Source organism: Linepithema humile, chromosome 6, assembly GCF_040581485.1.
Source record: "Linepithema humile isolate Giens D197 chromosome 6, Lhum_UNIL_v1.0, whole genome shotgun sequence".
Classification (NCBI taxonomy): Eukaryota; Metazoa; Arthropoda; class Insecta; order Hymenoptera; family Formicidae; genus Linepithema; species Linepithema humile.
In genome coordinates this window covers 8529911-8554482 of record NC_090133.1, presented here as the reverse complement: position 1 = coordinate 8554482, position 24572 = coordinate 8529911, and the positions used below count along the sequence as shown (strand labels likewise).

The following is a 24572-nucleotide window of genomic DNA, read 5'->3' as shown; positions in this document are numbered from 1 at the left end:
CTTTGTTCGGTGGCTTCCGCGAAGCTTTGTTCTCTCGAATTTCCCTCGCGTTCTCCATCGCCGGCAACTTTTTAATTATCGTCGCTAATTGTCCTCGTAATCAAGAAGTTCCGTGAGTAACGAGTTCAAGAAATGACATCCGAAGTTTCTGCTTGCAGCTCAAGTTTGCCGGAGAACAAAGTTATTGCACGCGTGCTCGGAAGCCTGCCACTTCAATTCCGTTGCTAGTAAAGCTTTCCGCAAATATTTAATCTACGCGAAATGATCAACGAGCTCGTCGATCATGAAAAGCAAAAGGCAATTTGGAAATTAGCGCGATGAGAAACAACCTTCTGACCGCTGCTGTCTCGAGTATACGAATTTTGTCCAATTTATAATTTCGCCCTCTGTCGATTTCGTCCAACACGTTAAAATTAGAAGTTAGATAGTTACGCGAATCAATTAATTAAATATGTTACAGAGTATGTAAGGTATTTAAAATAGAAATGTCGAGAAAGAATTAGAACTTTATTTAGCAAAACATGTGTAACAAGAATATTAAGGAAACGTAACAGACCGAAAATTTCCCTCGACGGTCCTTGAAGAGATTTCGGCGATTACGAGTTTTTTCACCTTTTTCCTGCGCAGCCCGTCAAAATTTCATTTAGCTGTTTTTCCCTTCAAGATGTTCGAGTTCGTGAATCAGTTCGGCTCCGACTTAGTGCTAGGGTTGGCACATTTTTTTACGAGACGCATTAACCCCCGACCGCTATAAGGGTATTAAAATAACGACCGCCATCTAAAAAGATGCGTGTAAGAAAAATTTATAAGGCTCGCTGTAAGCTTCTCTTCTTCTTCTTCTCGTGTCGCGAACGTTTTACGTCGCAAACGTGTTCGTTTATTTTTTCCAACGATTTTAATCCCTTCCTTTTGAAGCTGCACAATTTTTTAAAAATGCTCTATCTCATTTTATTTATTTAGCAGTGTGTCATACGAAAAATTAAGATAAAAGATAAATAATATTGCTGTACAATTGGTTACAATAATTTTTATTGTTTCAAATCAAATTGAAAAAAAATACTACTGTATTTAATAACGCTTCTTTTGTATTATACGAACTTTTTTTGTATTTTACGAACTATTTGATTTGCAATCGAATTATTCTTCGCCATATGTTTTCTGCAAATCCTTTAATACATAGGCAGAACTTTTCGAATCACGTACACGCGCACGCATACGCGAACATTGTGAAATATTCCGATAAAACGCGATGTTTCTATCGCGAAAAAGCCCGATATAAACAAAAAACATCCGGGAGCGATTTTGGCGAGTCGCGCAAAAGCGGTCGGCTCTGCTCTTGGGCGGAGGATTAATAATTATTATCGCCGTGAATCACGCACAAAGGACACGTACCCCCGTCGCATCAATATACGGACAGTATGTTATAAAAAAAATATTTACACACCTCGTGCACCATAAATCCAACCGCTGAATAAAACTGATGTAGGATTCTCTCTTGTTATTGCGCCGTTGCGTACTTTTTTTTACACCAAACATATGAAAGTTGTCTCGTATTACCCGATTTTTGGTTCCCTCTAAAAAAGAAAAAAAAAAGATAACGCGACAGCGGCGGACAAATCCGCGAATGATTGGTTTAAGAAATATTATTGTAAAATGCAATCTCTCTCTTTGTTAAGTAAAAATATTTTATGTTTGCTTCGTATTTAATTTTGAAATGTATTAAGTAGAATTTAAATTTTAGGATATTGTTAATTTTTGCCATTAATTCTAATATTTAACATCAATATTTGTCTATATTAATTTTGCGAAAATTGCATTTTACGTTTAAAGTTAATGACAAAACGTTAAAATGGACGAGAAATTACGAGCAAATTTCCAGTAATGAAGCGCTTGAGTTTGTAATTATATGATAACGAGAAATTAATAGTATCATGTTTCCATTCACGTCGAGATGTAATTATGTTTATGAAAATAGAGTTTATAATATAGTCATTCTTGAGCGTTTGCTCGCTGATGAAGATATATGATATTTCGGGTTAAACGAAATTAATAGAAATATTCTAGATAAAACAAAGCAGATTTATCACAGTGGACAATCATTAATATTCCGCAGTCCCGAAAACAACATTAGCGCAGAGGAAATAGTTTCAGGAAGTAAAAGAGAGACATTTAACCGCAGTAGAAGAAAGTTATTTTAAACTGCCATTTATACCATTCTCGCCTTAACGATGATCGCTGGCCGCGAAAATAAGCAACCGAAGCGAATAAAATGTTATCAAAACTTAGTTCTGTTGGTAAAGTCAAAAAAAAAAGAAAGAGGAAAATCGCGGATAATAACGGCAATGCTTTATATTTGCAGATTCGTGGGCGGCTCGCGGCGAGAGCTGTCGGGGGTGAAGGAACTGGTGACCTCGAGGCGGGTGCAGAAGAGTCGGCCGTCGGGGGTCGCGAGATCGGATGGCGGCTGCATCGGGGGCGTCAGTCCAGGAAGCGGCGGCGGCGTCAGCGGCGTCGTCGCCGGCGGTCTTCTAGGAGGCTGCAGCGGCGGGAACGACGCCTTGGCGGAGCTCACGATTGAGGAGCTGGCCTCCATTCCCGCCGGAAATCACACCTCCGCCAATCACACGGGACATCCCTCTCATCACAAGGTCAGTGAACTCACGAACTCGGAATCGATAGCGTATGATTCGTCAATATGAGAGAGCGAGAGAGAGAGAAGCGCGACGCGCGTCCGAAAATGGCGGCTATTATTTCTTATGTTTTGATTGTGCGAGTTGCGCTCCGTTGCGACTAAACGACTCGACGTCGTTCATTTGTGAATGCATCCTTCAGCCAGGCAGAAGCTGAGAATCCTCGAAAAAGAAAACAAGAGAAGAATCTCTTTCCATATTTTTAAATTATAATTTTTCCGTTTTTTAATTAATTATCGTTTGCGAAGAATATTCATCTTTCGAAATGGAAGGATGTAGAGATCGAAGCTTCCTCGAAATTTTATGTTCCCTCCTCTTTTTAAATTTCTTTTAAACTTCTTCCGTTAGAATATTGTTGGGAATTGCATTTGTAGTCATTGAAAGGATAATTCAACAATCATTAGCCCACTGATGACATGCTAGATGACCAAAGGGACTAATGTTGACTGACAGTCATCGGATGCGTTCTCGATTACAGGAATCATTGTGGTGCGATAATTGGCAGGTATCTACGGTTAGCGAGTGTGTATGCTCGCGGATCGAAACGAGACAATCATACGGCGACAGCCTCGCAATTATCCGACATTTAGCAAATTGATGGAAAATTCGCTATTCGAACTAAACAGTGAACTCTTTTCTGCGAAGCGGAAATTATTTTAATTCAATTCAATTCAATTCGAACATTTCAATTAAACGAAGAACTTCTTTCCACGAGGCGAGCAATTTTTATTTAAAGCTCAGCGATCGGATACCAATCATTATTTCTCCTCTTTGATTATTGGAAACAGAGTTAAGTCTTTTGTGACAGTGTTGCCGATCGATCAAGCCCTTTTAATTAACACACAAAAAAAGATAAAAAAAAAAAAAAAACGACGATGCTCGGCCAGGCACGATTTCAAACCCACAGACGGGCACAATCGAGTCACAAAGCGTGGAGCATGTGTGCGCGTCAGCTGTTGCATCGCGCAGCTGTCGCTTTCCATTATCAAAAGAATGACCTTTTCGCTCGCGAGTCACCGCAGATCGCTATTTTTAAAGTCCCGCGTTCTACTATTATTATCAGTAACTATTTATTTTTCCCCCCGTTCTTTTTCTCAGCAAAAAATCAATATTAATAACCTTGCGTTAGTAATTTTGTAACAGTAAAGTCAGAATTAGCAAGAAAAAGTACATAGACACGAAGGAAGTTTAAATAGTTATAAAGATATAATTATACAAACCGGTTTCTTATATCTAAAATTATGAAAAGTCCTTCGAATATTTTTCTCGACAGAATCATGTTTTAAAGCGCGCTCTTAATATATTTAAACCCCTCGAGCTCTCGGTTCATGAGAGGAGAGTGCAACAATGCATCACAGACGCACTATTCAACCCTCTTCCGCTAACTACCTATTCATGTTTTCGAGGCATCCTCTTGAGACGCCCTGATTTTCGTAGATAAAGAAAAATGAGCTCCGTTTTTCAATTTCCGTCGCTTTTCTGAGAGCTCTATTCCGTTTTCTAACCCCGATGACGATATCTTGCCGAAGCTTTCCCACGTCGATACTTGTCGTCGTCCTTGTCGTTGTCGTCGTTGTCCTGCCCGTTTTTTCCGGTTCTCTGTCTCCAAGGATTCGTTCGAGTGTACAAATGATGGTCTCCGCGTTGCGGCTGGCTTTTCTTCCGCTTGGAAAAATTTTTGATAAAATATATTCTTTCGAGAAAACAGGAGGAAAATGGAAACTGCAATGTTACTGTTATCGAAGCGTATTGTGCGTACATTTTTCGCTTATTTCTCTCAGAATGGTAAAGTTTTTATATAATTCAATATAATTCATTTTATCATTTTCAGATTATAGAGATTATCGTTGCGACTGTACGAGAAATGAAATAATTTTTATTATTTATTTATTAAAAACTTGGAATCACGATACCATTTTAATCACTGAAATAATAATGATAAACATAATAATGGCTATATTAATGATTGAAATATGCTTTCGTATGCAATTTTAATTTTGTTATTTTAATCTTTACAACACTTTTCAAAATTTAAGTATTGCATGTATTCGGACTAAAATAGAAGAAAAATATAAAAAGAATAAAATTAAAGTTATAAAGGGAATGCGGAAGGAAAGATTAGTTATACGCGTCGCAAGCAGTTATGCAGCCGGGTCACGGCAGGTCGTCGTAGAATAGAATCGATATCTGCCGAGCGAAATAATAAATGCTCCTTTCTCATTTTTTGCTTCTTTGTCTCTCTCTCTTCCTCTCTCTTCGCCTCTCTTTTCCCGCGGAAAAAAAAGTCTCGCCGAAGCATCGATATTGCGAAAATATCCGCGTTTCGCAGACTTAAATAAGAAGTTTGATCGATCAGAAATTACGTCCTCTCCGTTGTATCTCGACTACAAAAATTGCGGTGCATTCAAAATTAGTCGTAACTTGATTAAAATTGTGGAGAACAATTTGTGCAAAAAAAATTGGATTAACGTTTTGTAACCGGTGTAAACTCGTTTCCGGCGAAGAGCCGCGTTTCCGCGGACTTTATTTAGCTTTCCGGAGAAAATTTCCTTCGCGCTCTTTCGCGGAGATGATTGATTTCCATCGAATTAATCTTTACAGAGATAATCGACAGATAATGAGCGCTCTTTTTGCTGAATTGCGCGGCGCACGATAATCATTCCTTTCGTTAAAAGCCGGTCCATTAATTATCCATGGATCCGTGCATTACACGCGACCACAAATTGCCCATTTTAATAGCTTTGAAGTCTCAGTCGTATCGATATAAACGTCGCTTTTAACAGCGATTATTATAATGAAATAATAACTGCTGCCTCCCCCCAAACCCCCGCTCTTCCCCTTGATTCTGTTCGATGCCATTCATCACGATTGAATCGTGATCTCGAAGCCCGCGGAGCTCGACAATGGTCATTAATTAAATATTTATGTTTGAGCCTGCAATGCGAATTTATACGAAATAGCACATTTATATATATATATATAACTCGGACTTATATTTCGAACTTAAAACAGATTATTTATTTAATTGCGTATTTCATTCTACGCAGTTTTTGTCTATAGCTATATAATAATTACAATATATTTCATTACGCGCATTTTTCTAATTGCTTAACATGCTGTTAAAACATAGATAATTATTTTTTTGTATTATTTTATTTTATCCCGTTTGTTTTTACATTTATTGTCATTTAATTCGCAATATACTTTACTATATATGTCATTATTATATTTATTACATTTAGAGAGAAATGTATAATTTGGATAGAAAGTTCGATTTTATCATGATTATTTAATTTTATTATAACTTTACGATTAAATTGTTATAATTATTTTATCGTAAAATATATCCAAATATATTGACAGCATTTAAAAGCAACTATTTTATTTAGTTAAAGCTTCGCAAAATTTTAGCAACAACAAACATTTGGTGAAGGTTGGATTTATAATTTGCGTTATATTATCTAAATTCAATTGAAATTATACACTCGAACCGCGTCTCTTCATCCTCGTAATATCATCCTTCTCAGGTATCTCGCGTATAAATTCCAATCGCGGGGAAATCGCTCTTCCATGCTTCAATACATTACTCCAGTTATATATAATATGTAAGAACGTAGGCGGAACACTCGAACGGGGAGGCGCGAAGAAACGAGGATCGGAAACTAACAGGATGAAACGACGAATATGAGATTTATTTTTACTCCTCGATGTTTACTCGAAACACGCGTCTACTTTTGCCGTACAAGACACCATCGATACATTTGTGTGAAAACAAATGAAATTTTCAGAGTTTTCCTTCCTTCAAGCTTTTAGCGCGAACCGGGCGAAAAAAAGATGATGACAATTGGAGTGGATTTCCTGCGGGAATGTCTTTACGCCGTTCCCGTAATAATCCTCTCTCTAATCCGCCGGTCTTGGAGTATCGATTTACTCACTGTCGCGCAAGACCCATCTCGAACGAGAGCTATCGGTTCCCGGTGTAACAACCGTTTTCGAACCCCTCCGAGATAAGGGAATGGAAGCACGGGCAACCCGACTAGCGTGGTCTTCTTATCGCTGACCAGGGTAATGCCTCTCTTTTGTACCCTTTCGAGCGTAAATCAAGTCGATTAAACGGTGATTTAGGGCCAACGAACGTGCAGAGTGCCGCGTCTTCCGAAATCGAACCCCTTAATCCTTCCCGTGGCAATAATCTAACATTTCCAATTTAATATGACATTTTATTAAGGAAGAGGCAGCCAGCTCCTTCTCGCTCTTTTATAAACATGTCAAGAATATTCTACAAAATTTCAACGTTGCGGAAAATTTAAATATATATTTCTCCTCGGGATATGTTTGCTCTCAATTCTAGTAACAGTTTTCTCACCGAGTTATAAAAGTTTGCAATATTGTTTTTAATGCTAACGTTAATTTTTGCACGGAAAGAATGCTTTTGCTGAATAATTGTGCCAGATACAGATCTGAAAATAAATCTTGTTGAACAAAATTTATCAATAGAGCACTCGATCTTGGTTGATGGATCGTCGAAACTTTATGCCGCGATGTGAAAAAGATCGAGTGCTCTATTGAGAAATTTTAATCGTCGAACAAAATTTATTTTCAGATCTGTATCTGGCATGACTTTTCGATTTCTTTCAGCAAAAGTGTTCTTTCCGTGAATTTTTTTATGATGAGTTTTCGTATCAAATTAACCCCGTAATTGTATTTTTATTTTATCTAATATATATAAAATTCTAGATTTATGTACAAGTAATGGAATATCGATATAATCAGCGCACGCGAGAATTTCCGGATTGTTATCGCGATCACGCCGTTTTTCCCGCGGCATCTTGTAGCACACGGGTGCAGTATTCGGGAGAGGGCGAGCACCTCCCGTTAGTAATATTACACGGTATGCCGGGGGGGGGGAGGTGGGGATGAGAGGGCCGGTGAGCAATGAATCGTCGACCCTCGCAGTCGGCGGTTAACGTTCGGACGCCCTGTACGTTACGTTCGGAATCGTAACGTGCACCGAAGGCGCCGAAGGCGCGGGGGTGATAAAGCGCTGCCCTTTATATTATCCGTGGGTGAAAATCGCGGTGAACGTAAATTGTCTTAATTGGTGAAGTAATACCGAACGTAAGAGTGAAAATGCCGGCGAGAGTAGTGAACACTCATCCCCTAAATTCACTTCTAGTGTGACGGAGAGTAATCCAAATTGTCGACCGGCAATTGGAAATAAAAAGTTAATTAATTAATCGACATCATCGAGCGTAATCGGGATCAACGTCATAATGATGTATTACACTCAAAAAAATGATCTTGCAATAATAGCTAAAATTTTCTAGGTGTAAAAAATTAACTAAAACAGATAAATGATTAGCAACTGTTGTAATATTGCATATGTAATTACTTAATCAGTTTAGATGACAGAAACAGAATATATATCTGTATTGTTTGTGAACTTTATGATGTGATTTTGATATATAGCAGAGAGGTTTTTATAAAACAGCTTTTATTTTTTCTCGATTTCTTGCTATGACCCCTGCTGCGTCGTTTATACTCTCGTCTTCCAGTTCACGTGGAGATTGCGCGATCACTAGCAATTCTTTTTCGTCAAGTAATGTTTCCATTCGAAATTTCCAATTATCGTAGTTTGTTCCATCAAAAAGTGGGACTTTATATCGCTCATCTTCTGAGGCCATGCTTCCTCCCTTTTTAGTAACTCAAATTCTAACCTATATTGCACGAATAGTTCACGATTCCTTTTCCTCCTTCCTTTTGTTTTTAGTTTCTTGATTCCTTCTTGCCAGCACGACTGGGCCCATAACCTGATGTGATTTTGATATATAGCAGAGAGGTTTTTATAAAACAGCTTTTAGTTTTGAGACTTTATTCCTTCTTGATAAAGGTACAGCATGCAAGAGAACAGAGAGAGAGTATATCGATAGTAGCGAAGCATATATATGTACGGAAAAATCATGCACTCGCGCAGGCACATAGCAAATAAAAAGGAAACAAAGAAAGTGCGGGAAAATACAAATAAAATGAGCAATTATCATGCACTATAATGAATTGTTGTCTCTCTTAACACTTTAAAAAGAAAGTTTCTCTAAAGCGCCTATCTATATAAGATCAATCACGTGTTAGATCATGCAATGAATAACATTTAGCAATGGTACCTAAATTTTTCAGAAGCTATTGCTAGAACATTACTGCTATAAATTTTATATGTGACAAACAATGTTTTCACAGATACGAAAAATAGCGATACATTCTTGTTGCGATATCTAGAAATCTAACTACATCAGCGAAATATTTTTTTGAGTGTACAAAAAGGGCATTGAATTAAAAAATTTGTCTGTGGAACTTATAGATTTCGTATAAAATGTCACAACACACACAGAGAAGTGTGAGAAATAAGTCTATAAACTTTGTACTTTAAATAGAAAATTTTGTTATTTAAAATAAATGTCGAAAAAAATTTATCTCAAACGCTTAAAAGCATTTAAACGTTGCGACAGATATTACACGTGTTATGACTGTGAAATGGGATTCGAAATTATCGCAGGTGGAAATCGGCGATCTCTGTTGACAGGAATCTCCCGAATTTTCTCATGGGAAAAACCGCCTCGCAATAAACCTCCGCTGTCCCTGGCCACTACATACACGATTGGTTCCGATGTGCTGACTCAGGTGTTTCGTGACTGCGGTTTGAACGGCCCCGGAATAGCGATCGCCGATCGATTAACCGCGAGATGCCAATGAACGTCGATGAATAATTTATCCGATGAAAGCTATGATGAAACGCGAAAGCAAAAATCCCACGCGATAAGTGCCAAAAATAATGATCTTGAAAAATTGTTTTCTCTTCTATCATTAATCATTTATGAACTGATGAAGAACGATAGCAGAATACTCATTTTTTTATGTGCAACAAGAGTTCTAGAATAGATTTTAGTGTTTTTATAAGATAGAGATTACATCAGAAAAAGAAAATAGTGAATAAAGTACCGGATAAGACAAAATTGCAGTGTAGAAAAATATTTATTTAATGTGAAGGATAAGCAAGATTTCCGATAAATTTTTATCGCGTGGAAAAGAAAACTCATGGTGAGTGATTCTTCCGATTTAAAGTTACTTTTCAACATTGAACGAAAAATAAGAGAGCATTTATTCTGTAAGGATAATCACAAAAGTCTTTAATTCCATTTGTTTATGCCGCATTATTTTATACTTGCAACATTAACATCAAAGTGTTGGCTAATGTATACTCGAGATAATTTCAGAACACTCTGTGCAGAGGAGTAATATTTTTTATATCATTTTCAAACTAAAATAAATAGATAACATGTGGCTGAAGAAATTGTCCTTTGTTCGAGAATCGTCCTCAGGACGGCCAATCGATATCATTCCGGTCGACGCGGCGCTGCGCGGCGGGGCGGCCGCTGCTCGAAGCGTCGTCGCCTCGTCATGGTGCGCGCATTTACGATCGTAAAAAATGGGATGTTTCCACGGCGAGGATTTCGGAAAATAAACCCCGGGCCATACCGCGCAAGAGTCTCGGAAAACCATCTACTCGGAAGAGACGCGCCCGGTTTATTTGAACTCTCGCGCCCGGCTCGCGCACTTCAAAGGCGCGCGAATGTTTGCTGTTTCCTGCCGACAGGCTTGATTACGCGACGTTCGGCATCCGATAAGAAAAAAAAAATAGGAGTTCGAGGAGCAAGAAGCGTGTGAATGGCAGAAAATGGCGAGTTTGAAGAGCGACATATGCGGCGACTGGAATTAGAAGTAAAATCTGTGGACGGAAAAGTAGCAAGCTTCGAGATCGAGCGTCTTCGCGAACGTGAAAAGAGTTTCGAGGAAGATTAATAAAAACGCGACTTTCGTATAATTAAAATTGTCTGCCTGCTGAATCAAATACTTTTAATTAAAAATCTCACGTCACCGAAGGAGAGTATTTAGCCGAAGCTTTTAACTGCTGCTTTTAAATAAAGGGAAGCAATTTGAAATAGGAGAAAAGTGAGAAAGGTGCGCGCACTCCTTCGCAACGGCCGACCGGCGGGAAAAGGAGAACGCGTTTAACCCGCAGATCCTTTGTCCCACGGCCTTTTCGCCGTGCTTACGTTTACGATTCCCGTCGTAAAAGCCTAGGATGCCTCCCCGCTTCCACCCCTCGTGAATCACTCGCGATTCTGCATGGGGAAAGGTGTAGATAAGGCACACGTCCTCAGTTCACTTGGTAGACATTTCTGCCTGAAGATTTGTTCAAATTTTTGTATTTTTTATTTCACACTTTCCGAGAAACCCGCGCGCTTCCTTCAGCGAAGTAATTACATCTTTGGAGTTTTGTTCGAAAAATCACCAATTCACTGTACTTTTCTATTCTTTTATGCTTTTTGTAAAAAACGAAATTACGCATCTGCTTTCCTAATGGACGCGATATTGCTCTTGTATGGAGGAGAGCATTGAAAGTGGATGATTTGGAGAACGAGAACGGTGGCGAAAATTGCCGTGGCGTCGCGTCGTAGCGGCGCCCATGCTCTGAATCATGCCACGAGGGTTCTGACTTCTGCCAAGCTCAAGAATCGATATTGCCGGTATCACGCAGAGTCCTTGAACTCTAGTTATGCGGACAATGACAGTGACATCGATTTTATTTCCCAGCGTTTCAAGCCGCGATTAAATATTTAAGGCAATAAAAATTCAAATAACCTCAAAATCACTGTCGTTGCTTTGATATAATTTTCGAAATTATTCTGCAATATAACTTTCGATATTTTTCTTCAAAATAATCGTCCGATGAAACGCAATTTATATTCGCACGAAAATGCACAAAAATCATAAATTAACGTGCGTCGTGTCTGCGAATTATAGAGAGTGCCGGGCGGAGGGGGCGTGATTGTGGGGGGTGGCGGAGGGTCGGCCACCCCCCAAGGGGCGCAGCAGGGCAACAATCACAATCTGGTGTACCGCGTGGTGGGCTCACGTGGACACGCCGGCCACCATCCGCACGTGAAGAAGTCCGACAGCTCTCAGCAGACTGAGAGCTCGGCTTTCAAGCACCAGCAGCAGCACCAGCAGCAGCAACAGCAGCAGCAGCAGCAGCAGCAGCAGCAGCAGCAGCAGCAGCAGCAGCAAGGCACGAACGGTTCCGGCAGCAGCTCGAACAGCCAGCAATGGAAGAAGTACATCGAGGCGGGCGCCGCGAGGGAGAGAGACAAGGAGGGTGCGCCCCCGAGTCCTAGTCCCTCCAGAAGGTCGCAGGTGAGGTTTTTTTTTTTTTAGGAAATAAAATCCTCGGTTCTTGCGGTTCTTGATTTATATTTTGGTGGTCTTTGTATATAAGGGAAATGGGATTAGAATATATTATGTATGTATCGCGTGTCCTTGTGAATGCAGGATAAACATCGGAAACAGGCCATGGCCGAATATGCGAATGGCGAGAAACCGCAGAAAGTTTCGTCGGGCACATCGACCAGCAGCAGCAGTAAGGTTCGTGGGGTACCGCAGAGCTTCGGCTACGTTAAAAGGCACAGCGCAGGCACCACTCCGAGTCCCAATGGTGTCCAGAATGGCGGCAAGGACGCCAGCAGAACGGCCCAAGTTAGCGCCGTGCCGAGGACGAAGGTAATGGAAAAGTTGCGATTATTAAATTCTAAAATGTAAGAGCGGAGCTTTCTTAAAATGTCTACAGCTTTGAAAAGAATTGTGAGAATTGTACCTGAAATTTTTCGGATCCTTGACTTTTGAGGGACTTTAGATCCGAGAATTGTAGAATCTAAAATTGTTCCGACAAATTTAAGTTGTACATTTTAAAATATTTGAATTTTAGAACCTCAACGTATAGATTTTAAAATCTCGGGATGCTCGGCTAAAATTTTTCTGTGAATTCTTCAAGCGATTAGATTTCTATCGTTAAATCACTCATCGCTTTTTGTTCAGAATAGTCAAAATAAAATAAGAATAATAATTAGCTTTGCCAAGTCTCGGGATGCTCGGCTAAAATTTTTCTGTGAATTCTTCAAACGATTAGATTTCTATCGTTAAATCACTCATCGCTTTTTGTTAAGAATAGTCAAAATAAAATAAGAATAATAATTAGCTTTGCCAAATCTCGGGATGCTCGGCTAAAATTTTTCTGTGAATTCTTCAAGCGATTAGATTTCTATCGTTAAATCACTCATCGCTTTTTGTTCAGAATAGTCAAAATAAAATAAGAATAATAATTAGCTTTGCCAAATCTCGGGATGCTCGGTTAAAATTTTTCTGTGAATTCTTCAAGCGATTAGATTTCTATCGTTAAATCACTCATCGCTTTTTGTTAAGAATAGTCAAAATAAAATAAGAATAATAATTGGGTTTGCCAAATTCGATATTTTTCAGTATCTTTAAATTATTAAATCTTGAGATTTAACAGAATAATATTTACGCTTAATTTATGATTATATCTACACTGACTCGGGTAGATTCGATTAAAATTTCTCGTCTCTCTTGCGCATAGGTCAAAGTGTCCGGTGGCACGCAGACGTGCACCACGGAGCTGCAGGCGAACTCCTCGGGATCCAGTCAGAGTCATCACTACAAGAGCTACAGTCTTACGGGTCCCAGCGCCAGCCAGCTCTCGCAATCGGTACGCGATCGTCTCATGCTGGGCTCCCAGAGCCTGCCGAAGCCCGGCAGTCCAGAATTCACCGCTCTCTTCGCGTCCGCTCACCATCGCGACAGAGGAACCGGCGTTGGGCCGGCGAGCGCGTCATTCTCACCTCGGGTGCTGAAACCGTCTGACGGTAGTCTCAGTGATACATGCAGCAATTACGCTGCACCTGATCTGCAAGGTTATTATGGCACGCCCAACAGTCCCTATACCACCTCATGGATGAGACACAGCAACACCTACACGCCGAGCGGACGATCTCAAGGTAAGTGATTTTCGAAAAATATAAGCGAAAATTTCATCAATTTCGGATTGCGGAATTTGGGAATATTATTTTGACTAAAACAAAATTATTACGAATTGCAAAATATAGCAAAGAAAATTTATTTTTAGAAACTCAAAGATTTATTTGTTAACACAGATTAATTGTACTTTATTTCAATCTTTATAATTCACACGTTCGCGAATTTTGCGTTTTATTTTACTATAATTTTTTTACTGTACAGATTTTATTTTAATAATTTATTAAGAATTAGGTAGGTTTCACGATTTTTGCCGGGCTTATATTTAATCACGCAAATGTAATTAACTGAATGTCCCACGCATTCTCGGCGTATTGTCTTGATCGTTATTACACATCTGTTATCTATATTTCGAATCCGTGATGATTTCTTTTAGGCATGGGCTTGTGCGAGGCGGACAGCGTCGAATCTTTGGGCTCACATCGCGCGAGTCTGACGCACGCTCGTCTTCTGATGCACCAAAGGGACTCCACGGGATCTCCGGCGCCGCCCAGGCTGAACAGAAGCAACTCCATCAGGTAAGAAATTAGAATTTAGAAATTTTCTCGGACCTTATTTTTAAGGAACCCTCGAACTGTCGTTATCGTATTTTCTTTCGATGATAATTTGAAATCTCTATGATGCATAAAGCTCATAATTAAGAGAATAATTTTCGTTAGATTAAATATAACTCGGAGATATTTGTAATTAACATTTTGGATATTTTCTAATTAAAACAAAATATTCTTTGATATCTCGTCAATCGCTCGTCGATTTGGGAGATACAATCTGATTGCAAATGTCGATATGTACAGTTGCGTTCAGAGAACGCGAACATTTTCAGCATTCAGTCTCTCGATTGACGAGCAATTCTCTCTTTTATTGGCTCTTCTCTCGCTCACTTTTTAATTAACCAATCCGGCCGTGAAATAACGTAGGATACTTTGACCGTTCTAGTCACCTGCGGAACAGGACATTTCCAAGGTAGTGCGAAAAGCACACATTCGGCGAGCCCGTGTTCTACGTATAAGTATCAAAACAATAGAGTCGTACACACACGTACGCACACGTACACATCATGAGTCGCTCTCACACGCACCCGCGAGTCCTTCAAGATTTAATCGAATCCTTGGACTCGAAGACTCATCTATTATGAAATTTTGAAATAGAACTTTCCAAACTTTTGATTTTTGATAAGCTAGAGAAAAACATTGGAATGAGAAAGATTGTAGATTCTAAAATCTTTAATTTTTAGTAATGCTGGGTGCTAAAATATAAAATCCAGATTCTCCAAAATTTTCAAAGGATCAAGGATTATAGATTTGAGATTTTTTTATTTTTGCAATCTTCAAATTTCTAAATACAGAAGCCTAGATTTTATATTCGGCAACGAGGACTATGAAAGATTCTTATAAAATATTTGGCATCTAGAATTATAGACTAAGATTTTTGAATCCTCCTTCCGGGATTCTCCAAGGATTTACAGGACTCGCGTAATACTCACGCATATGTAATTCACCGAGTGTATCCCACGCGTTTTCGACATATTGCGCTGATCGTTACTCGTGCGACAGATTCGACGTTGCCTATTACGCCAAAGTTCGTCGTTCGACGGTGTTGCTTGTTGCAGCTGCATGCATGCTTCATCGATATTCCGGGCCCGAGGGCTACGTAATCGCCGTGTGCTCATTCTGTTACTCATCGTCACGCGACAGGAGTGTCACATCTTGGAATAATAATTCCGTTCGATTAAATGAACAATATTTTAATTCGAAGATACTGATATTGATTGAAGTTCCGGAATGACAGCGCGAATCGATAGCCCTCGCGCGATTTCCGCAAACTCTCGAGTGTGTGCGATGCTGAAGATCGTCCCGAAGTGATCCTCGAGCTCCTATCACGTGGAAGCAAGTTTGTCTTTTAATTAGAATCCTCTTTTGGGATCAACTAATTGCGCGCACACTCGACAGGTAGACAAGCGTGTTTTTATTGACGGAACTAAGCCGGGACACTCGAAAGTCTCCTCTGCTGGTTCGAATAACCCTCTGTTAGTACTTGACCCTTTCTTGAAACGCTATCATAACCCCTTCGATAACGTAAACATCGCTTTCCAATTATATCATGTGAAAATTATTTCATCCGTGTAGTTTTATTTCGAGTCTAAATAATACTTCAATTTTACTAAAATTTAGCTAAAGTTTCGTGAAAATATTTCCGAACATATCAGATATTAAAGTAGTAAGAATAAAATTTGTAATAAGAAATTTCATGAAAGAATACGAGATAAAAAGTTTGAAACATGAAGACGTTTAATGCAAGCAAACATAAAAAATGGCAAATGATACAAAAATAAAGTCTTCTATCGTTTTCTGTCTAACATTGTGCCATTACGACGATTTTATTCAGCATTACACGAATAGCGAGCAATAAAATGAAGTCGCTGGCGATGAAAAATGTCGCAACTGTTTGAGAAAAATTAATTACACGGTAACTTATTTTACAAAGTATGCAGCATTGCAGTTATAACATTTTTCATCGCTGTCATTAAAGTATAGTCGAATCGCACCGGAAGCAGTCTCGACGTCGGAGATAGCGAATATATCGACAGTTGGAGTATCGATCCTTTAATAACATCCACTGGTGATAAGACTCGGGTGCTTTCGATACCGAATGCCTTCGACGTCGACACTTTAACTTGACGTGAGCTAGATGCGCCGGTATCGACAAGATGTGCGCTCCGAAAGCCGAAAGACGATCCTCCCGGAGTTCGGCTTGATAGAGCACCGTTTTGAGACGCCTCGAGGGGGATCTAGTGAACACGTCGCGCTTGTGTTTCCGCAGATCCACTAAGAGCGAGAAGATGTACCCGTCGATGCTGGCGCGCGGCAGCGGTGCTTCGTCGTCGGTGGGCGAGGAGGTTGGCATCGGCATGGGAGTCGGCGTCGAGCCGTATTACAGCGTTCCCGTGGGATCGGCGGGATGCACCGGCCAGCATTGGTCCCAGCCGACGTCTCCGACGCCGACGCATACCTCGCGGCAACCGCCGAACTTGTATCAACACGTGCACAAAGACGACGACAGTAAGTAGAAAATTTACTTCAAGCATCATCGTTGCGAAGAACTGAACGATGCTGACTTAAACGCGACTTTTATAACCTTTTTTTTGAAGTAAGTTTGAAGTGGATTTTTTTTTAAAGTAAGACAAACTAACGTTACATTGTATTTGTTTCTAAAAATAGGCTGTGGAACTGAAGAACTGTAACAAAGAATAATAGCAATGAAGAAAAAATAATTAATTCAGCTTCCGCAAAATTATGACTTTCCGTATCAAGATTTCAGATTGAAATAAATAGAAACGCGCTATAGAAGGATGGAATTCTGTTTTAGTTCACGGCTCTTCGGTATCCCTGGTGTCGACTACGAGCAGCCTGTACAGCTCGGCGGAGGAAAAGCAAGCGCACGAACTGAGGAAACTACGTCGCGAGCTGCTGGACGCTCAGGAAAAAGTGCACTCGTTGACCAGTCAGCTTTCTACAAACGTGAGTATCGCATACGTTTCGTACAGTTGCCATCTTGAATTTTGTATGCGTGCGGATTTTTCCGTCACGCAAAAGTGCGCTCGTTATTTATTGCCACGATTGTTTATCTCATGCGACGATTAGCACAGAATGATATCGTTATAATAGCTGCTAATTAACATGACCGGATCTGTCATGGTCGTGAGCGCAACACGTGATGCAGTCGGTGGTAGCGGAGCAAATTGGCGTGGATGATTAGCCGTAATTAATCGACAATTAGCGAACACGAACCAGTAGTCTCTAATGGATTTGAACCTCTCGAACCTGTTACAACAATTTACACGTTCCCGCAATTGTCTATCAACTTTCGTATCAGGTCTGATCGGCTTTTTATAAAAAAACAATTGGGAATTTTATACTTTGCATTTTATATCGAAAAGTATTTTAATAGTTTTATGTAGATTTATAGTAACTTGTTTCTTACGAGTTCTCGATCTTTAATTTAAGGATTAAATATTTTAGTTTCTTAGCTTTAAACAAGTTTATTTTATCGATTGAATTTTTGTATTTGATTTTAATTTTATTTTTATTTTTATTCAAACTTAAAATCTTTAAAGAAATTAACCTACAATTAAAAATTTTATATTAAAAAAATTGTTTTTTTTTTAATATAAAATTTTTAATTGTAGATTAATTTCTTTAAAGATTTTAAGTTTGAATAAAAATAAAAATTAAATTAAAATCAAATATAAACATTTTTTTAAATATTTAATTAAAGTAATGAAAGCATCGATATTCGACTAAATGCGAGCGTTCTTGCTTTGAAAAGCGCGCGTTGTGCAGCGCATTCGGTCTCACAAAATGCACCTGCATCTGTATGGTGGTGGGATCACGAAGATCTTGGTGTGTCGACCAATAGGATTGAGCGTCGTTCAGGCCTTGTTGATCGTCGTGGAGCGTGGATCGCGCTTTGCGCGCTCAGTTGGCGTCGAGACGCGCAGCGCTCGGTATCGTGTACTTTTGCTCGCGAAACGATCGCGATTTTCGCGATGTGCCAGTGTTTTGTTCGCACGATTGAATTTAATGTGATAGTGTGATCGTAATTCGAAAGATTATTATGTGGTTCATTAACGCGTGGATCGTTGTGGAACAGCGATTTAGATTGTCGACGGAGAGGATTGAACACGAAAGTAATTGCAATCAAGTTTTTCCGCCTAGATCGATCTTTTCCGGATGCGTACGATGCGACGGAACCCTCTGATACGTTATCGCGCTTTATCGATCTGACGATTCGATTTATTGAGCGTGCGTACCGTAAATCAATGCGTTCTTATCTTGATTCAAACATTCTAAAAAAATGCAAGAATCGATGTATCACGCGTATATTCCTTTTTCATATCGCAAACTTACGCAAGTAAGATTTATATAATAATATCAACAATATAAGATAATAAGTGCAAGTAAAATTTGCTTCCTCATCTGAAGCGATTTTTACAACCATCAGTCTTTTTATCCAATCGACTTCGCGATGATGAAGCTTCATAAATTTAAAGTAACAAATATTTAAATTGAGTTAAAAATGTTCTATCATAAATCGTACGTTTTTTTTTTTATTAATTTGAGCGACTTTGCGAACAACTTTTATTTAAATTCAAAATGAAAGAAACTGAAGTGAGAAATTAAAATGATAAGAAGGATATTTTTACTTAGATATGATTTTGGGAGAAAAATCAAATTTAATTTTTCCTATCCTGAATGCAGAATCCTGCATTTTCGACGCGAGATTTCGCGTTACATTAGACGCCGCAGATTCGCGTTCATCTCGCGATTCTCTAAGTATGCCACATTTCTCTTGCGTTACCCCTACAACACAGTAACCTCTTTGCGATCCTCGGTGCTGAAGATGCCCGCGCATGATATAGGCGAACGCAATGGAAACTTACATTTCGCCCATAAAATATCCTGCAACGAAAAACTGCAACAAAAAAATTATACATCTTATAATTTCACTTCGAAAGGACCGAAAAAAAAATTGATTGACCAAGATTGTATTTTACGTACGTGGAAGCCCGCAATTTTCAAAACCAAAATGAATTATTCAACGACGACTCAACAATGTGTCTACGTATATTCGTGTAGAAAGAATCTAAAAAAGTCAAGAGCAATTAACCACTTCGCTCCGTTACGTTGCACTTTGCTACATCCGGGCTCTCACTGTTGCGACGACGTTAAGGGAATCTCGGCGAGGTCGCAGGTTCGCGTTCATCGCACTCTCGGACGCACGTGTGTACTTATATGGCAGAAATAGAGAGAACCTTAGGTCGCTCCTAGGAGTCGCGGATTTTTGCGCGGTCGCACCGGCTGCACCGCGCATTCCCGACGTCGTCGCCTTCGCCGTTCCTGTGCCATCTTCTCCCCTTTCTCTTCTTTTCTTCGTACATCACTCTTTCAATTCCCAAAGAAATCTCACGACAGTCGCACCCGTATATAGTTATTGTCACCTTATTATATACGGCACGGCGCGCACAGAGAGAGACACACACACACGCACACGCGCACACAGCCGCGAGATAAATGCACTCTGAATGTAAATGCAGGCTTGGCACTCGGCAACGCAAGATTAATGTCTGTGTATCAGGCACTTTACATGTGTATTACATCCATATTACGTCACACAACGTTGTTACGATTGTAATTATTAATTCGCGAATTAACATATTTTCATTTCACTCCGTTATTCTTGCCGAATAACTATTAATCTCTTTAGCCGACCGATTTTGCAATGCTAAAGCTTTTTTTTTCTTACAATTGAACTTTTTATATTTTATTCCATTCCTTTAAAACTTGGAAATGGCGTATCTTTTGAACTTTGTTGTGAAATGAAATTTTGTATTCCCAAATGCTATCGCGTTCAACGAAGGATTTTCATTATACATTTGTTCTCTTCGCGAATTGCCGCGATACTTGTCTTATATTAGATTTTTCGGAAGTTTAACACAGGTACAAGATTGGTAACAGCAGAGCGAACTGCTATAAATAATCGCGCGCGCCGCAAGAAACCGAACGATCAGCCTAACTAATTAGACTCCTGGCGTTACGATATATCGACGCTTCCTTTAACATCGCGTATATTGGCGCCAGTGAGAGCGGCGCACACGTATCAACGTGGCGTGCATACACGCACGCACTTCGGCTAATACTCGGCACTCTAATTGTACATTTAATTGCTCGTAGAACATAAATCGCCGCGGAATGCTCGGCGGAGCGGGAAAACCAAAGCGCGCTTGCTCAAATCGCTTGAAACGCGACGCGAATCGTTTCCTGCGATTCTGTTCTCGCCAATTTTCTCTCCTCTTGCTCGCCAGCCGGTCGCTAAGCGTCCAGACTTTTTGCCCTCGACGTGTAAAAAATCGTGCGCTGTAAACAGACGAGCCATTATTAACCGGCAAAAACGCGATCACGATTATCTCTCGACTTTATCGGAACAAAAAGCGGCAAACCCGCTACTTTGCCGCATAAAAGTTCTCATCGTGGTTTTTCTAGCTTTTGTCAACCTTCAGTTGACGCTTTTGATGTGAATTTTGAGAAGATGTTACTTTTTTTTCCATCGCTATTTAACATATAATGATCAAATTATGTGTAAACAATGTTTGAAACTGTAAAAATTTTATTACGAATATTTAGAAAACGATGAATTATGTTGCAGCCGTATTGAATTTTAAAAAATTTCTAACGCTTGCAAATGTTAAATTTTAGGATTACGCGAGAGTTTTTCTATCTTCAAGTCTAATATATTTCTAAGGGTGAAAAATTCAACGCTACGTGAAAAAGCGATGAAACGTACCTGCTATTGGAGATTGAAAGAACGAAAATCCAATAGGCACACATTCTTCGGCCGCGGAAGCTGGGCAACAGGTAGTAAAACTTCGCAATGACCGACTCGCCTCCGGGAATTCGAAATGATGATTGACTCGTCCATAGAAATTTAAAGCTATCCGTCCGATCCTGTGCTTTACGGCCGCATATCACGCCGCTATAACGCCCCGTTATCGTAAATCTCGCAGCCTAATTTCTAATGACAGACCGCGCACGTGACGGAGTGGAAGTTTATCGCATTCGATGAACGATCGAATCACTGCGATTTATAGCTAGCAGCTATATTTCCATTATTTCGTCATTATATTTTATATGTAATTATGCCATATTATCGTTTGTGCTTCCTGTATTACTGGAAAGCAAGATAGTTGTGCCATAAATGTTGTATCTAAATTTGCATCGATAAATAAAGCTTGAAAATTATGGGTTTTGCTTGCAGTTAACATTTTCTATATTAGTGGATCTTGTTTAAAATTTTTCTTATTTTTATTTATTCCAAATGGAGACTACACGCGAAAATACTTGACATTTGTTTGTGATTCATCTTGTAGAGTCTTAGGCTTAGGACTCTTGAAAAGATTCAGGGTTTTAGTTGTCTAAGTTTTCGGGACGAACTCTCTTGAGAGTCAAACGGAAATATGGGTTTTCGAAGACAAGAGACAATTCTTCGCTCTCACAATAATTAAAACTGATTCTAACAATCATTATATTAATATATTCTCTTCACAGTCGGAATAATTTTCTTCGTGTGGAATATAAATAAATTATACATTTTATTATAAAATTAAAAATTTGCAATTTAAATTTATTGACTTTATTATTACATTTCGATGTCCGTCTAAACTTTAAACGCTTTTTTAATGCATCTTAAAATTACGGATTAGTTTGCAAGAGAGGATATTGCGCGCATCCTTCGGTCGTAAATGTTAATAGTATTCTATCGTCGAAATACGGCTGATTGAATGAGTTTTCGGGACGGCGGAGAATTACAATTTTCGAATCCGGTTCCTCGGACAAATCGTCGTCGTGAACGAAAGCGATTAGTGAGCGGAATATTCGACGAAGGAAATAATAACTTTTAAGATGCACGTTTTGTTGATCCTCGCGAGACGTCACTTATCCAACGTGTCGCATTTCGTTCCTTTGTGTTCGCAAAACCCGAACTTGAAATTTACGAGAGTTTGTCATTCTGACCTCGCTTTTTCACGGTGACAATAACTGGTTCCTGAAGGAAAGGTCCTTTTGAGTTATTCTTTGGGCATACCGTCCTAATCCGTCTTATGAAATATTTTCATGTTGAAAAAAAAATTCTCAATATAATACAATTCGCAATACAATACATGTAATAAAATTTCAATATAATTATGTAGAAATATTTTCATAAACTCTCAACTCTGTTGCATCATTTTATATTATCTCTGTTGTATTATTAAAATATTTAATTTTATACTGTTATTTCTTTGTGAATGTCATTATTTTTTATCTGCTCGTATAATCCTATTTGCTTTTTCATACTGTCATAAATCTTGTTTTTAATCGCTTAGGAAGGAACCACTTTTTGACGATAACAAACACCGTCAATTCAAACGAGCGTACTTGTTGAAAGAAACAGTCCTCGAAACTTGTCGTTTAAATTCCGAACAACGGTTCGCTGTTAATCGCGACTTAAGATAGCGAACTTTTACGAGCGACTGCGCTGTATATAAATGATTACGTCACTTCCGACCGTGTCCTTCGATGCCTGCTATTACAACACCTTGACCATGTGGCGCAGAGGCGCTCCTCGATAGCGCGATCGATCGATCGATCCTTAGAGCCTTAGTATAATTGGAAACAGAGAGATCGCTCTTGCGGTTGCTGCCAGCGGGAATACATCGCCGGTCCAGATACCGCTACGCGTGCTGCCATGTGCGCATACATATGTATTGTACATATGTGGATGCCATTAGTGATTCTAGCGCATGACGATGTTTTTCTTGGGATATTCCAGCGGCCAACGCGCGCGCATACTTGCGATTAAACCACTAATGCTAGAGCCTCGCCGCTTGCTTGCTTCATTACGTCGCATAATTCGCCGCTTTTCCGCGGTGCGTGCTACTATTATCGCCGATTACGAAAACGCGAAAGTAGGCGAGATAGCTTCATCCGGGCGAGTTTTTCCTCTCGCCGACATTCTGCTCGGTGTTTAGTCTTTACGCAAAAATTGTGCTCAATGAGTTCCGTTAATTTTGATTCGCCGTCTTCTTAAACAAAGGATGTTGGGATGTCGAACGAAAACTCGAATTTGATAGTCAATTTCTGTTTTAATTTCTCAGAACTTTAATTCGAGATTTAATTGTCGAATATTAAAATGATTTTTTCTTAAAAGAAGACTAATTTTCTTACAACGCATTTCATTTCGATATGTTTTTGTACGTACAATCGTAGCAAAAAGTTGCTGAAATTTGATTTTGACGAATATATGCTTTTCTCATACAGTTTGAGTAATAAAGATTGCGCAGAATCTTATTTATTCATAAGTAGAGTGCAGAAATGTACTTTTGAATTTCTGAGAATTTTCTGAATTATGCTTGACGTGCGGATAAAGACTAGTTCTGTTTAGTTCCACAATGCCAAAAGTAGGCCCTTATCGATGGAAAGGAAAAATAGTGACCAAAAAAGTGTATGAAAGAAACTTCTTCGACAAAAAAAAATTTTTTCTATCCATTTGAGCGACTTAAATCAACACGGCTACACGTTTTCCATAAAATCACGGGTGAATTCGTTGCAAATTAAAATCCTTATAACTTTTGATTGCTTCAGTGAATCGACTCCGGATTTTGTCATTAATCCGAACATATGTGAGAACAATCTGTAAAATTTTTGTTAAATTTCTAATATTTCAAAAGTAGGTACTAAACATCCTTAATACAGCGTGTTTTGATGAAAAAATTCTGGAAGAGTTGGCGCACGTAAATGCTTTTTATGCCTAGTGCGATTTCCCTAAATTTAAATGTAGCGTAGGTCAACTGCGGATTCGTCTGTCACCTAATTAGTAATTCTGGCGCGCATTAAGCGGCTCTGTCTTTCTTTCTTTCCACGCGCATTTGCGTGGCTGATCACACATCGCATGCATTTCCATTAATTAATTTGTAATCTCCAACCGCGCCCATGATACAGACATGCCAGAAAGCGACATACTAGAGAGCAATCGCAAATAGTAATCAGCATCTGTCCATCATCAATATCTAAGCACTTAAATCGTGCTGGCTGTATTAAAGATCAAACTTTACATCCATTTAATTTAAATCCAACGATTTATTAATAAATACATGAATATTAATATCGAAATCTTGTTGAATATATTAACCGTTCAAATAAGTAATTCACAATCGCTTGATATCGATCAGTAACAAGCAGCAATAAATTAAAGAATTATCGTTTCGGTAAGTTTCGAGGTGGGAATTTTTCGGAAAAAGATTCGAGTTTCGAAAAGTCACACAAATATTATATTTACTTGCAACGGACTGAAAAATTCCGAGGTACGCGTTAACTTATCGCATGACAAATGACCTTATTGACTGTCAAT

General features: G+C 39.1%; 1 protein-coding gene across 6 annotated transcripts in view; it reads left to right on the top strand.

Moving 5' to 3' along the window:
• The window catches only part of sick (sickie), a 311918-nt gene that overhangs the window by 264485 nt on the left and 22861 nt on the right, over positions 1 to 24572 (top strand). For all 6 annotated transcript variants that reach the window (XR_010890838.1, XM_067357560.1, XM_067357558.1 and 3 more), the window contains 7 exons: positions 2360 to 2648; positions 11550 to 11939; positions 12075 to 12302; positions 13177 to 13594; positions 14008 to 14149; positions 16452 to 16690; positions 16998 to 17149. Coding sequence is in view for 5 of the 6 variants with exons in the window: in XM_067357560.1 (XP_067213661.1) it covers positions 2360 to 2648; positions 11550 to 11939; positions 12075 to 12302; positions 13177 to 13594; positions 14008 to 14149; positions 16452 to 16690; positions 16998 to 17149 (1858 nt within the window). In the remaining variant the exon portion in view is untranslated. The remainder of the gene's footprint in view (positions 1 to 2359; positions 2649 to 11549; positions 11940 to 12074; positions 12303 to 13176; positions 13595 to 14007; positions 14150 to 16451; positions 16691 to 16997; positions 17150 to 24572) is intronic.